The sequence below is a fragment of the Leuciscus leuciscus genome (genome assembly GCF_965113295.1).
Source record: "Leuciscus leuciscus genome assembly, chromosome: 9".
NCBI classification, from domain to species: domain Eukaryota; kingdom Metazoa; phylum Chordata; class Actinopteri; order Cypriniformes; family Leuciscidae; genus Leuciscus; species Leuciscus leuciscus.
This window is the reverse complement of record NC_138733.1, coordinates 4,683,528-4,698,040: the sequence shown is the minus strand read 5'-3', so window position 1 is coordinate 4,698,040 and position 14,513 is coordinate 4,683,528. Positions and strand designations below refer to the sequence as shown.

General features: G+C 41.5%; 1 protein-coding gene across 4 annotated transcripts in view; it reads left to right on the top strand.

The window, feature by feature from the left end:
- The window catches only part of fgf12b (fibroblast growth factor 12b), a 66,816-nt gene that overhangs the window by 48,590 nt on the left and 3,713 nt on the right, over positions 1–14,513 (top strand). For all 4 annotated transcript variants that reach the window (XM_082180285.1, XM_082180283.1, XM_082180284.1 and 1 more), the window contains exon 3: positions 8,464–8,567. In XM_082180285.1, coding sequence (XP_082036411.1) covers positions 8,464–8,567 — 104 coding nt within the window. The remainder of the gene's footprint in view (positions 1–8,463; positions 8,568–14,513) is intronic.

The window sequence follows — 14,513 nt, the reverse complement described above, 5'->3', positions numbered from 1 at the left end:
CAGAGAATGGACCGGAAAACAGAAAATATCCAGTGAGCGGCAGTTCTGTGAGTGAAAATGGCTTGTTGATGTCAGAGGAGAACGACCAGACTGTTCCAGCTGATAGAAAGGAAACAGTAACTCAAATAAGCACTTGATACACCTGAGGTGTGCAGAAGAGCATCTCTGAACACAGAAGAGCATCTCTGAACACAGAAGAGCATCTCTGAACGCAGAAGAGAATCTCTGAACGCAGAAGAGCATCTCTGAACACAGAAGAGCATCTCTGAACGCAGATGAGCATCTCTGAACGCAGAACGCAGAAGAGCATCTCTGAACACAGAAGAGCATCTCTGAACGCAGAACGCAGAAGAGCATCTCTGAACACTGAAGAGCATCTCTGAACGCAGAAGAGCATCTCTGAACGCTGAAGAGCATCTCTGAACGCAGAAGAGAATCTCTGAACACAGAAGAGCATCTCTGAACGCAGAAGAGCATCTCTGAACGCAGAAGAGAATCTCTGAACACAGAAGAGCATCTCTGAACACAGAAGAGCATCTCTGAACGCAGAAGAGCATCTCTGAACACAGAAGAGCATCTCTGAACGCAGAAGAGAATCTCTGAACACAGAAGAGCATCTCTGAACGCAGAAGAGCATCTCTGAACGCAGAAGAGAATCTCTGAACACAGAAGAGCATCTCTGAACACAGAAGAGCATCTCTGAACACTGAAGAGCATCTCTGAACACAGAAGAGCATCTCTGAACGCAGAAGAGAATCTCTGAACGCAGAAGAGAATCTCTGAACACAGAAGAGCATCTCTGAACGCAGAAGAGAATCTCTGAACACAGAAGAGCATCTCTGAACGCAGAAGAGCATCTCTGAACACAGAAGAGCATCTCTGAACGCAGAAGAGAATCTCTGAACACAGAAGAGAATCTCTGAACACAGAAGAGCATCTCTGAACGCAGAAGAGAATCTCTGAACGCAGAAGAGAATCTCTGAACACAGAAGAGCATCTCTGAACGCAGAAGAGCATCTCTGAACGCAGAAGAGGATCTCTGAACACAGAAGAGCATCTCTGAACGCAGAAGAGAATCTCTGAACGCAGAAGAGAATCTCTGAACACAGAAGAGCATCTCTGAACGCAGAAGAGCATCTCTGAACGCAGAAGAGAATCTCTGAACACAGAAGAGCATCTCTGAACGCAGATGAGCATCTCTGAACACAGAAGAGAATCTCTGAACGCAGACGAGCATCTCTGAACGCAGACGAGCATCTCTGAACGCAGACGAGCATCTCTGAACGCAGATGAGCATCTCTGAACGCAGAAGAGCATCTCTGAACGCAGATGAGCATCTCTGAACGCAGAAGAGAATCTCTGAACGCAGAAGAGCATCATGAACGCAGAAGAGCATCTCTGAACGCAGAAGAGAATCTCTGAACGCAGAAGAGCATCTCTGAACACAGAAGAGAATCTCTGAACGCAGACGAGCATCTCTGAACGCAGACGAGCATCTCTGAACGCAGACGAGCATCTCTGAACGCAGATGAGCATCTCTGAACGCAGAAGAGCATCTCTGAACGCAGATGAGCATCTCTGAACGCAGAAGAGAATCTCTGAACGCAGAAGAGCATCATGAACGCAGAAGAGCATCTCTGAACGCAGAAGAGAATCTCTGAACGCAGAAGAGCATCTCTGAACGCAGATGAGCATCTCTGAACGCAGAAGAGCATCTCTGAACGCAGAAGAGCATCATGAACGCAGAAGAGCATCTCTGAACGCAGAAGAGAATCTCTGAACGCAGAAGAGCATCTCTGAACGCAGAAGAGAATCTCTGAACGCAGACGAGCATCTCTGAACGCAGAAGAGCATCTCTGAACGCAGAAGAGAATCTCTGAACGCAGACGAGCATCTCTGAACGCAGAAGAGCATCTCTGAACGCAGAAGAGAATCTCTGAACGCAGAAGAGCATCATGAACGCAGAAGAGCATCTCTGAACGCAGAAGAGCATCTCTGAACGCAGAAGAGCATCATGAACGCAGAAGAGCATCTCTGAACGCAGAAGAGAATCTCTGAACGCAGAAGAGCATCTCTGAACGCAGAAGAGAATCTCTGAACGCAGACGAGCATCTCTGAACGCAGAAGAGCATCTCTGAACGCAGATGAGCATCTCTGAACGCAGAAGAGAATCTCTGAACGCAGACGAGCATCTCTGAACGCAGAAGAGCATCTCTGAACGCAGATGAGCATCTCTGAACGCAGAAGAGAATCTCTGAACGCAGAAGAGCATCTCTGAACGCAGAAGAGCATCTCTGAACACAGAAGAGCATCTCTGAACGCAGAAGAGGATCTCTGAACGCAGAAGAGCATCTCTGAACGCAGAAGAGCATCTCTGAACGCAGATGAGCATCTCTGAACGCAGAAGAGCATCTCTGAACGCAGAAGAGCATCTCTGAACGCAGATGAGCATCTCTGAACGCAGAAGAGAATCTCTGAACGCAGAAGAGCATCTCTGAACGCAGACGAGCATCTCTGAACGCAGAAGAGCATCTCTGAACGCAGACGAGCATCTCTGAACGCAGAAGAGAATCTCTGAACGCAGAAGAGCATCTCTGAACGCAGAAGAGCATCTCTGAACGCAGAAGAGGATCTCTGAACGCAGAAGAGCATCTCTGAACGCAGAAGAGCATCTCTGAACGCAGACGAGCATCTCTGAATGCAGAAGAGCATCTCTGAACGCAGATGAGCATCTCTGAACGCAGAAGAGAATCTCTGAACGCAGAAGAGCATCTCTGAACGCAGAAGAGCATCTCTGAACGCAGAAGAGGATCTCTGAACGCAGAAGAGCATCTCTGAACACAAATGAGCATCTCTGAACGCAGAAGAGAATCTCTGAACGCAGAAGAGCATCTCTGAACCCAGAAGAGCATCTCTGAACGCAGAAGAGGATCTCTGAACGCAGAAGAGCATCTCTGAACTCAGAAGAGCATCTCTGAACGCAGATGAGCATCTCTGAACGCAGAAGAGCATCTCTGAACGCAGAAGAGAATCTCTGAACGCAGAAGAGAATCTCTGAACGCAGAAGAGCATCTCTGAACGCAGAAGAGAATCTCTGAACGCAGACGAGCATCTCTGAACGCAGACGAGCATCTCTGAACGCAGATGAGCATCTCTGAACGCAGAAGAGCATCTCTGAACGCAGAAGAGCATCTCTGAACGCAGACGAGCATCTCTGAACGCAGACGAGCATCTCTGAACGCAGAAGAGCATCTCTGAACGCAGAAGAGCATCTCTGAACGCAGAAGAGCATCTCTGAACGCAGAAGAGCATCTCTGAACGCAGAAGAGAATCTCTGAACGCAGATGAGCATCTCTGAACGCAGAAGAGCATCTCTGAACGCAGATGAGCATCTCTGAACGCAGACGAGAATCTCTGAACGCAGATGAGCATCTCTGAACGCAGAAGAGCATCTCTGAACGCAGATGAGCATCTCTGAACGCAGAAGAGCATCTCTGAACGCAGACGAGAATCTCTGAACGCAGAAGAGAATCTCTGAACGCAGACGAGAATCTCTGAACGCAGAAGAGAATCTCTGAACGCAGAAGAGAATCTCTGAACGCAGACGAGAATCTCTGAACGCAGATGAGCATCTCTGAACGCAGAAGAGCATCTCTGAACGCAGATGAGCATCTCTGAACGCAGAAGAGCATCTCTGAACGCAGACGAGAATCTCTGAACGCAGATGAGCATCTCTGAACGCAGACGAGAATCTCTGAACGCAGATGAACATCTCTGAACGCAGAAGAGCATCTCTGAACGCAGAAGAGCATCTCTGAACGCAGAAGAGAATCTCTGAACGCAGAAGAGCATCTCTGAACGCAGAAGAGCATCTCTGAACACAGAAGAGCATCTCTGAACGCAGAAGAGCATCTCTGAACGCAGAAGAACATCTCTGAACACAGAAGAGCATCTCTGAACACAGAAGAGCATCTCTGAACGCAGATGAGCATCTCTGAACGCAGAACGCAGAAGAGCATCTCTGAACACAGAAGAGCATCTCTGAACGCAGAAGAGCATCTCTGAACACAGAAGATCATCTCTGAGGAGCATCTCTGAACACGTCAAACCTTGAAGCAGAAGAGCTACAGCAACAGAAGACACACACCGGTGATGTTCCTGTCAGATGAGAACAGAAAACTGAGGCAATTCACACGGGCTCAACAAAACTGGACAACAGACGATTGGAGAAACATTGCGTCTGGATTTCTGCTGCGACATTCAGAGGGTCAGAATTTGGCGTTAACAACATGAAAGCATGGATCGTCCTGCCTTGTATCAGTGGTTCAGGCTCGTGGGGGTTTAATGTGATGATTTTTCCCTTGGCACACTTTGAGCCTCTTAGTACCGTTGTTTAAACCCCTCAGTCTACCTGAGCATTGATGCTGACCATGTCCTTCCCTTTATAACCCCAGTAGACCATCTTCTGATGGATACTTCCAGCAGGATAACACTCCGGGCCTTATTCTAACGATTAAGCGCATGGTCTAAAGCGCACGGCGCAAGCGCATTTAGCGTGTCCGAATCCACTTTTGCTAGTTTTCTTAATGAGTAATGGGTGTGTTTTGGGCGTGACGTGCAATAAACCAATCAGAGTCTCATCTCCCATTCCCTTTAAAAGCCAGTTGCGCTCGCGACATGGCGGATTCGCTATTAACATGACGGAATTTGCAAGTGTAGAAACTTGCTTCTCTAGCGAGGAAACGGATCTGCTCGTGTGCGAGGTTAAAGCGCAAACAGACCATCTACGGGTCAAAGTGTACGCGCGTTGTGGACCCGCCTATAGGCGCATATTACTAACGCGCTCTTTAAATAAAAAAAGGCTATTTCAGTTCCTCAAAATTGCAACTCGCCATTAATGCGCCTGAACACACACTTGTTCTCAGACCATTGCACAAATGGGTGCAAATGCATTTGCTATTTAAACAACGTGGCGCAGGACGTGAAAATGATAACTGCGTCGGGCTGAAACTAGCAAAAAACACTTGCGTCTCGCCTAGCGCCTCAATCTGGTCCATCTCAAACTGGTTTCTTGATCATGACGATGAGTTCACTAAACTCAAAAAGGAACAGGAGATTCACATCATTGATGTGCAGCTGATAAATCTGCAGAAACTGTGCGATAAAGTCATGACAATATGGACCAGAATCTCTGAGGAATGTTTCCAGCATCTTGTTGAATCTCTGCCATGAAGAATTAAGGCAGTTCTGAAGGCGAAAGGGTAATAGCAAGGTGTACCGAATAAAGTGGCTGGTGTGTGTGTATATATATAATTTTTATTTTATATTTTTTATGTAATTTTTACGTTTTATTGTTAATGTTTTCACCAAAATGAATCATCTCTATCTTTTGGTTTTGGGACGAAATATGACTTGAATCCTCGTCACGTGCATGTGTGTGTGATCTCGCCTGATCTCACAGTTTGCGTGTATTTCTCAGATCTACATGTGCATTACTGACACACACACACACACACACACACACACACTTCTGAGCTCATCTCCCCGGGGAGCTAGAGAGGGATGTTTCACTTCTAAAGCTCAGGATTTTCGAGCGTTACATCTCCTGTGTTTTGAAGGTGCCCACTCATGTTTTGAATCTCCTATGAAATGCTTTTGAATTACACGGCCTTCCTCCTTATCTGCATAACTCACATTAGCGAGTCCAACAGGCTTAGACACAGAGCCTTTGTCTGACTCACGTGAGACACACATTCCTGTGTTCAGCCAGAGATTCAGTGTTAAAGTCAACATGAACCCGTTTGACTGCAATAATGTGATGTATTTCCCAGAGAAACAGGCAATGTCAGCTGAAAAAAGTTTACATTTAAGATTATAAACATGAACATTTCTACTTTGAATTTATCGGATCATTCATAATGAGACCAGTGTGCGTAAAGTAAGTGAATACTTCAGATGTTATCTGATTTTTTTTAAGCCATGGGGAATCCTATTATAACATGATCGCATTTATCAGGCAACTGTGGGCAAACACGATTTCATCTAAAGTGAGAATATCGATCAGCCGGACAGATGAAACACAATACAGTCAGAATCTGGGCGGCTTCCAGCAAAATGAAGAACCACTGATGAGTAAACTACAGGAGAGAGAGGAACATGAGTGTTTCAAGCTCAGTCCTGTTGTGTGTTCTTGTGTTACGACAACTAACTTTAGCGTGTCCTTTTGCGTAACTTTGGCGTGTCCGAATCCACTTTTGCTAGTTCTCTTAATGAGTAATGGGTGTGTTTTGGGCGTGACGTGCAATAAACCAATCAGAGTCTCATCTCCCATTCCCTTTAAAAGCCAGTTACGCTCACGACATGGCAGATTCACTATTAACATGGCGGAATTTGCATGAAACTGAACGCTTCTCTAGCGAGGAAACGGATCTGCTCGTGCGCGAGGTTAAAGCACAAGCAGACCATCTACAGGTCAAAGTGTACGCGCGTTGTGAACCCACGCATATTACTACCGCGCTCTTTAAATAAAAAAAGTCTATTTCAGTCCCTTAAAGTAGCAACGCGCCATTAATGTGCCTGAACACACACTCGTTCTCAGACCAGCAGCCCATTGCATTTGCTATTTAAACAACGTGGCGCAGGATGTGAAAATGATAACTGCGTCGGGCTGAAACTAACAAAACACACTTGCGTCGCGCCTAGCGCCTCAATCTGGTTCATCTCAAACTGGTTTCTAGTTCACTAAACTCAAACGGCCTCCACAGTCCATGGGTTTCCTTCAAAATATGCATGTGTCAGTAAACCAAATGTGTTCAAGGGTTCTTTTATTGTCATTTCACGAGTTCACACTTACATAAAATTTGAGGGGGTAAAGTTTAATGCGTATTTGACGTGCTGTCCGGGGGGAGGGCTCCGAGCTCGAAATGTCCCCCCCCCCCCCCTCCCTCCCTCCCTCCCTCCCTCCCTATGTAAGTGTTTAGGACTAGAAGCATGGAGAAGGGGCGGTGGGGGGATGCTGCAAAACTGTCAATGGATTGAGGTGAGACTGCTGAATGTATATACACCTCTTACCATTGATTGCTGAGTGCTCTCCACTTGTGTTAATTATCTGAACGTGCTCCTTCCGAACTTTGTTAATAAAACATCATTTCATACACACTTTTACATGAAGGAACGAAACTAATTTGACACCAGATAAAAACATTAACCAATAAAAGCATTAGAAACTAGGGTGTGTGTCTAAGCAGCTTCGTCAATAAATTGCATAATAGCAATAAAAAACTAGAATAGAGAATGTGAGAATAAAAATAGTGCAATATCTTGTGTTCAGCACAAACGAACTTCAGCACAAATGCATGTGTCAATAAACCAAATGTGTTGTTATTCAGGTCGCTGCATGTCAACAGTTCAACTAACTTTAGATAAAAGACGCATGCAACACACACACACACATCCGGTCAAAAGTGTGGATTCATTTAGATTTCTAAATGTTTCTGAAAAAATATTCTTATTTTAATACAGTAAAAATAGTGAAAAATTATTAAAGTTTAAAATAAGTGTTTTCTATGTGAATATATAGTGAAGTGTAATTTATTCCTGTGATCAAAGCTGAATTTTCAGCATCATTACTCCAGTCTTCAGTGTCACATGATCCTTCAGAAATCATTATAATATGATGATCTGATGCTCAAGAAACATTTATGATTATTATCAGTGTTGAAAACCGTTGTGGAAACTGTGATACATTTTATTTTTCAGGATTCTTTGATGAACAGAAAGTTTTTAAAAAATCTGCATTTATTTGAAATTAAACATTATAAATGTCTTTACTGCCACTTTTGATCAATTTAATGCGTTCTTGATGAATAAAAGTATTAATTTCTTGTATTAATTCCTTACTCGCACACATATACGCAATATTGCTGTAAACATTCTCTCTCAGATTCCTCTCTCACACAAGCGCACTCATCCCTCTGATCTCTCCTCCTCCTCCATCCCTCTGTTATCCTGCACTCCTCCGCTGATCCTGTTTTCTCTCCTCTGGGTTTTTTCCCTCCTGTCGATTTTTACGGACTTGAACTGAATCAGCATCAATGATACGAGCGTCTGAAACCTTCCTCTGATACTTAGTAGATTGAGTTCTCTCTCTCCTATCCTTCATCCCTCCTTTAATATCTTTATCTATCTATCCATCTATCTATCCATCTATCTATCTATCCATCTATCTATCCATCTATCTATCTATCTATCTATCTATCTATCTCCCTATCCTCCATCCATCCATCCATCGTCTGTCTGAATTGTTTTAAATTTTAAATGATTGCAATTTGTTTCATGGCATTTTTTTTGAAGAAAATTTGAATCAAAGTTGATACCATAACCAGGACCTCCAGTGATTCTCCTGATCTGTGAAAGAGTTAAGGTGTGTGTGTGTGTGTGTGTGTGTGTGTGTGTGTGTTTCAGCTCTGTTTAACCTGATCCCGGTGGGTTTGCGGGTCGTGGCGATTCAGGGTGTGAAGGCTGGACTCTACGTAGCCATGAACGGAGAGGGTTTCCTTTACTCCTCGGTAAGAAAACACTCCTCACATCTGTGTGTGTGTGTGTGTGTGTGTGTGTGTGTGTCTATTATGTGTTGTTTTATCTGAAATTCACATTTTTCATGTGATTATACAATCTGTTTTGTTTCTTTTCTCTGTAGCGTTTGTCGGGGTATGTACTATTATGCAATATTGGTGTAGTGTGTGTGTGTGTGTGTTTATCTTGTTGCGTGTTTGTGAGTGTGTGTGTTTGTAAGTGAGTGTGTGTTTGTGTGTGTGTATCTTGTTGTGTGTTTGTAAATGAGTGTGTGTGTATCTTGTTGCGTGTTTGTAAGAGAGTATGTGTGTGTGTGTGTGTGTGTGTGTGTGTATCTATCTTGTGTTGTTTGTAAGTGAGTGTGTGAGTGTGTGTGTGTGTGTGTGTGTGTGTGTGTATCTTCTGTGTTTTTAAGTGAGTGTGTGTGTGTATCTTGTGTGTTTTTAAGTGAGTGTGTGTGTATCTTGTTGTGTGTTTGTAAGTAAGTGTGTGTGTGTGTGTGTGTGTGTGTGTGTGTGTGTGTGTGTGTGTGTGTGTGTGTGTGTGTGTGTGTGTTTTGGAAAGCAGGACAGACTGTTATTGTGTTACGGTTGTGGTGTTGTGTGTTTCGGTGTGTGTCCTTATGCAGTGTGTAATATTCTGTGTGTTAATTCTGTGTGTGAGGATTACTGGATTTACTGCAGAGAAACCGTTTGCATCACAACAAATAACGTCTTGTTTACACGTGTAAATATTGCTAGATGCAATATAAACAGAAGTAATATGCTATTGTACTATATTTAAAGCATCTGCACTGGTGGTCAGAGTCAGAGACAACAGCGTTTGCAAACAAGGTCGACTAATTTGCACAACATTTGACTGGAATGCACAGTTTAAAAAAATACATAAATAGTGAAAGCAAGAACTGATAAGAAGAAGGGATGCGCGATACATCGGCCACCATATCGGTATCGGCCGATATATGGTCATTTTGAATGTTATTGATATCGGGCCGATAAGAAAATGTGCCTGATATATTAAAGCCGATAAATAGGCGCGTTTCCATTACAGATTTGCGCAAAACTTTTGCGATTTTTTTTCTAAATGTCGACAAAAAGCTATTGCGAAATGACGCCGTTTCCATTAACCGATGTTATGAGACTAAAACTTACATTTTTTCCTCTCGCGATCAGTAAAATCATTCCACAAACTCATGGCAACGAATGTTGGAAGGTTTATGTACTAATCCCAGCCACTGCACTGGCCATTATTATTAATATAAGGAGATGTATGTGTGTTATCCAAGCATTAATGGTTAGGAACGACCCTTATTATACTTGAGAGCGGCACATATGAGGTGTTTCTGGGTGTTTCTCCCTCATTTCTGCTTCGAGGTCTTGATTGTGGCATTTATTTGAGGTTTAAAATCCAGTATTTCTGTCATTCTTTTGTCTTTTAGGAGTTTAATAAAGAGCTCTGTCTCGTATTCTGTCCAAACACACCGCGTCGTCTACGTCAGCTGACCTGTAAATGCGCACAAACTGTTTCCATTGAACTCCACCGCCTGAAAACCTCCTCATGCGAGTGTAAAAACTTTTTTGCGATAATTGGGCGTTTTTGCAAAATTGGGCGTATTTTCAACTCGCAATTTCAATTTGCGCAATTTGAAGGATAATGGAAACGCGGCTAGTAATGTATTATTTCCTTCAGCTGAGACTCTTCAGATTCACACTGTTCAACATGATGGTTTTAAATTGCTTGAAATATGATTGTAATCACTTCAAAAACAGGAAAATACAGTCAAGTGCAAAATCATCTGTCATTTAGTCTACATAACATTATAATGAGAACATCATTATAATTGTGTGTTTGGGACGTGGATTTTAATGGTGAGAGTTTTGTTTTTGTAATCAGGCTCTCAGAAATTATATAATAATTTGGATTTAGATTTATCGGCCAATATATCGGTCATCGTATCGGCCAAATTTGTTATGTCTGTGCATCCCTAATAAAAATGTGTACTTTGAATGCAGTGTGAGTTGCTTTGGATAAAAGATGCATAAATGATCAAATAAAATAGACTTTAAATAGAAAATATAATTTTTTTTAGGAGATTTTAGTTCTGTAGTGTCAAGTATCACTCTTGAAGATAAGATGGCATGTACTGTATCCTTCACAGAGAGGGCAATCCCAGAATGCACTGCGTCGAGCTTAGTGGGGGCATAAAAGATGAAAGGATAGAGGAATTATAAATGTGTTTCGTTCTGTACTAAATACATTGACGATGAAGGTTTTAGCTTGGTTGCGTCTTCATCTTTTGAAAGTTTGCTTTTGTAGCGAGACTTTAACGTTTCTGGATGTGTTCAGTGCAAGTTAAAGAGAGATTTTAACACTAGCTTTCTCTGATGTAGTTTAACAGCGAGAACGTTCTGGAAGCGACAGTCATGTGACGGAGAGAGAGAGTGAGAGAGAGTGTCTGCTCCTGTCTACATTCATAATTCACTGACTTGTGCTATTAAAGTTTGAAGGATAAGTGTAGCCCCTGAACTACACTGATTCACAAAGAAAGAAATATGAAACAGTGTTTTACACACACACACACACACACACACACACACACACACACACACACACACACACACACACACACACACACACACACACACGTTCGTCTCTGTTCTGGGCTTTACTTCTTTAAAATGGCATTTAAAATCCCCATTGCGAAACCCTTTGAGCCCCATCCAGATCCACTTCGATTCAAATGGCGGTTCTGCACATTTTTAGTTTGTTTAATAAATAATTCAGGTAATTTCATGATGCTTTCAGAAATTAGAGTCTTTCCCTCTCTTTACAATTTTGCTGATTTTTTTTTTTCTTTTCTCAACATCAGCACAAAATATGGGAAAAAAACATAATTATACCCAAGTGTGATTTTAAGTTCGTTCAAAATAAATTTTAATAATTCTGCTTAAGTCTTGAATCATAAATGCAAATTGACACAAAACACATATTCACTCTCATCATGCAAAAATTTTCAAGTACTGTATATATATTTATACATAATTTATAATATATATATATATATAAATAAATACAATTCTTAAATATATACATGCATGTGTGTGTAGTTACACATACAAAATAATTCTATACTGTACACACACACATGTGACCCTGGACCACAAAACCAGTCACATGGGTTAATTTGTTGAAATTGAGATTTATACATCATCTGAAAGCTGAATAAATAAGCTTTCCATTGATGTGTGGTTTGTTATGATAGGACAATATTGGTCGAGATACAACTATTGTAAATCTGGAATCTGAGGGTGCAAAAAATATCAAAACATTGAGAAAATCTCCTTTAAAGTTGTTCATTTATGTTGGCGATTGTGCAGCATTCACTCACACACATACATGCGTTATATATTTATGGCAGGAAATTTACTAAATATCTCCATGGAACATGATCTTTACTTAATATCCTCATGATTTTTGGCATAAAAGAAAAATCAATAATTTTGACCCATACAATGTATTGTTGGCTATTGCCACAGATATACCCATGTGACTCGAGACTCGTGACTGGTGACGTGATGCAGGGTCACATGTATTATGTACTGTAAACACAAACTTTTATTTTGGATGTGATTAAGCGTTGCACAGCTCTATTTGAAATTAATGTTCATTTCATGTTTGATTAAATCAGCGCTTTATTGAAGAACTTTGAACTGTAAGATATGGTTGAGCCGTTGCAGACGGCAGCCTGATCTCTCATACGGCGTGAGACTGAACTTATTGAAATGCATGTTTAATGAAGGCTGTGATGTAACTTTACACATGTCTGTGTGTCGAGATCAGCTGTTCTGGAAGCTGTTCTATCTTTGGGGTGAGAAAGTGTTAATGAACCTCAGATTCAGTGTGAAAATGATGAACTTCTGCCAAAGTGTGACAGTCTATGCGTGTGTGTGTGTGTGTGTGTGTGTGTGTGTGTGTGTGTGTGTGTGTGTGTTTCTTTGTCTCTCTCTGTGTGTGTGTGTGTGTGTGTGTGTGTGTGTGTGTGTGTGTGTGTGTGTGTGTGTGTGTGTGTGTGTGTGTGTGTGTGTGTGTGTGAGGAATAATTGAATGTACAGTGAGGTTATGATAATGCAGCTGTGATAATAAGTGGCCTTGAGTTTAATGAAGAACTCAACAATGCTGTTTCATATGCACACAAAAATGTTTTCAACATACACAAGTTCTTCTTTGTTTAGTTTGAAATGGGGTGATATTTGTTTAATACAAATAAATGTAATGAACGTTCATTTGTTGAATGTAGATTTGATTCATATGCAGATTAAACCTTTCATAAATTACTCTTGAGCAATCATAAACATATATTTGAAAACTTAAGCCAATCACAGTTTGTTTCACAATATACATTTTCTGAATTTCTTTTGTTTTTAATTAACCTTGATAGTTTTATATTTGTGAACTGCAAACTCCATTTATTTGTAAATACACAAATGTCAGCCCATAGATTAGTGTTGTTGTAATTTGTGTGTGTGTGTGTGTGTGTGTGTGTGTGTGTGTGTGTGTGTGTGTGTGTGTGTGTGTTATATTTTACATAGTGTGTTCAGCAGTTTTATGGTCTGGCTGTTGTAGATCAGGGTGAGGAGGGTTTTGAGTGTGTGTGTGTGTGTGTGTGTGTGTGTGTGTGTGTGTGTGTGTGTGTGTGTGTGTGTGTGTGTGTGTGTGTGTGTGTGTGTGTGTGTGTGTGTAAGTGAGGTTTTCTACCGGTTATTTAGTGGTGACGTTTAATCTGCGAAAGTGGTATGAGATGCTGAGAGTGCAAAGAGAGCACATCTCCTGTACTCGTGTGTGTGTGTGTGTGTGTGTGTGTGAGAGTGTGTGTGTGTAATCTATACAGTAGGGTTCAAAAGTTTGAGACTGCATTACAAATATGAGAAACGAACAAATACCTGGAAAAAAACAAAGTTTTATCATTCAGATTTTAAAACATAGACACGTTATGGTGTAAATATTTCAGATTTCACTGTCTAGGTGACTAATCAAATGTAAGGAAATGATTGACATTGATCATGTGACTCATTGATCGGGGCATGTCTTCCTCCCGTTGACAGACTGACACACACACACACACACACGTATGAGTGATTTGTTTTATCGCAAACTCCGCCTGCAGCCGATTCTGGCCTAGTCAATCAAAGCAGCCTCACCTTCAGCTGGACAACAGAAGCTTTTAACGTTCGATCGGCTATATCTTGATAATATATAAATCTATATTGATTTAAAGTACATTTACACGACAGCGATATGCTTAAAACAGAGAAGTTTTTCCTTTGAGTTTTCCGCGTACAGACGACACCATTGTCAAAACAATCCCCATTCACACGGATCCACGAAAACGACTAAAAACGCTGTATTCTGCTGCCAGGCCACTAGATGGCGATGAAACACTATAGACTGAACACGTAATACGCATGTGCATTTTAGTTGAAACCCGTGTTTAATTTGCAAACATTTATTTTGAAATGTTAGTCAACAACATTAGGTGGAAGCGTAAGTCTTTGCTGGTGGAGACTCCGCCCCTTTCGGAGACCACGCCCCTTTTTGAGTTCTTTGGTCTGCAGGTCTAAATACTTGTACAATCTGGCAAGTAAAAATATATTGCGCATAGTTCATGATAGTTAATGCATTAAATAATGTTAACAAATGAGACCTTATTGTACAGTTTTACTGCATTTTCACCGGTGTTTACACCCCACTGTGTACAGTTGTGGCCAAAACTGATGTCCGGCAATGAAATGCAATGAAACATCTTTTTTTGACCAGGCTGTCATACTAAGAAATTATGAACCGATATATTATTAATAACTGATTATGTTGTAGTCAATGTATGATTTTTCCTAAACCTTTTTTATGCACAGTAAAATAATTTTCTCAGATGGATACCTAGT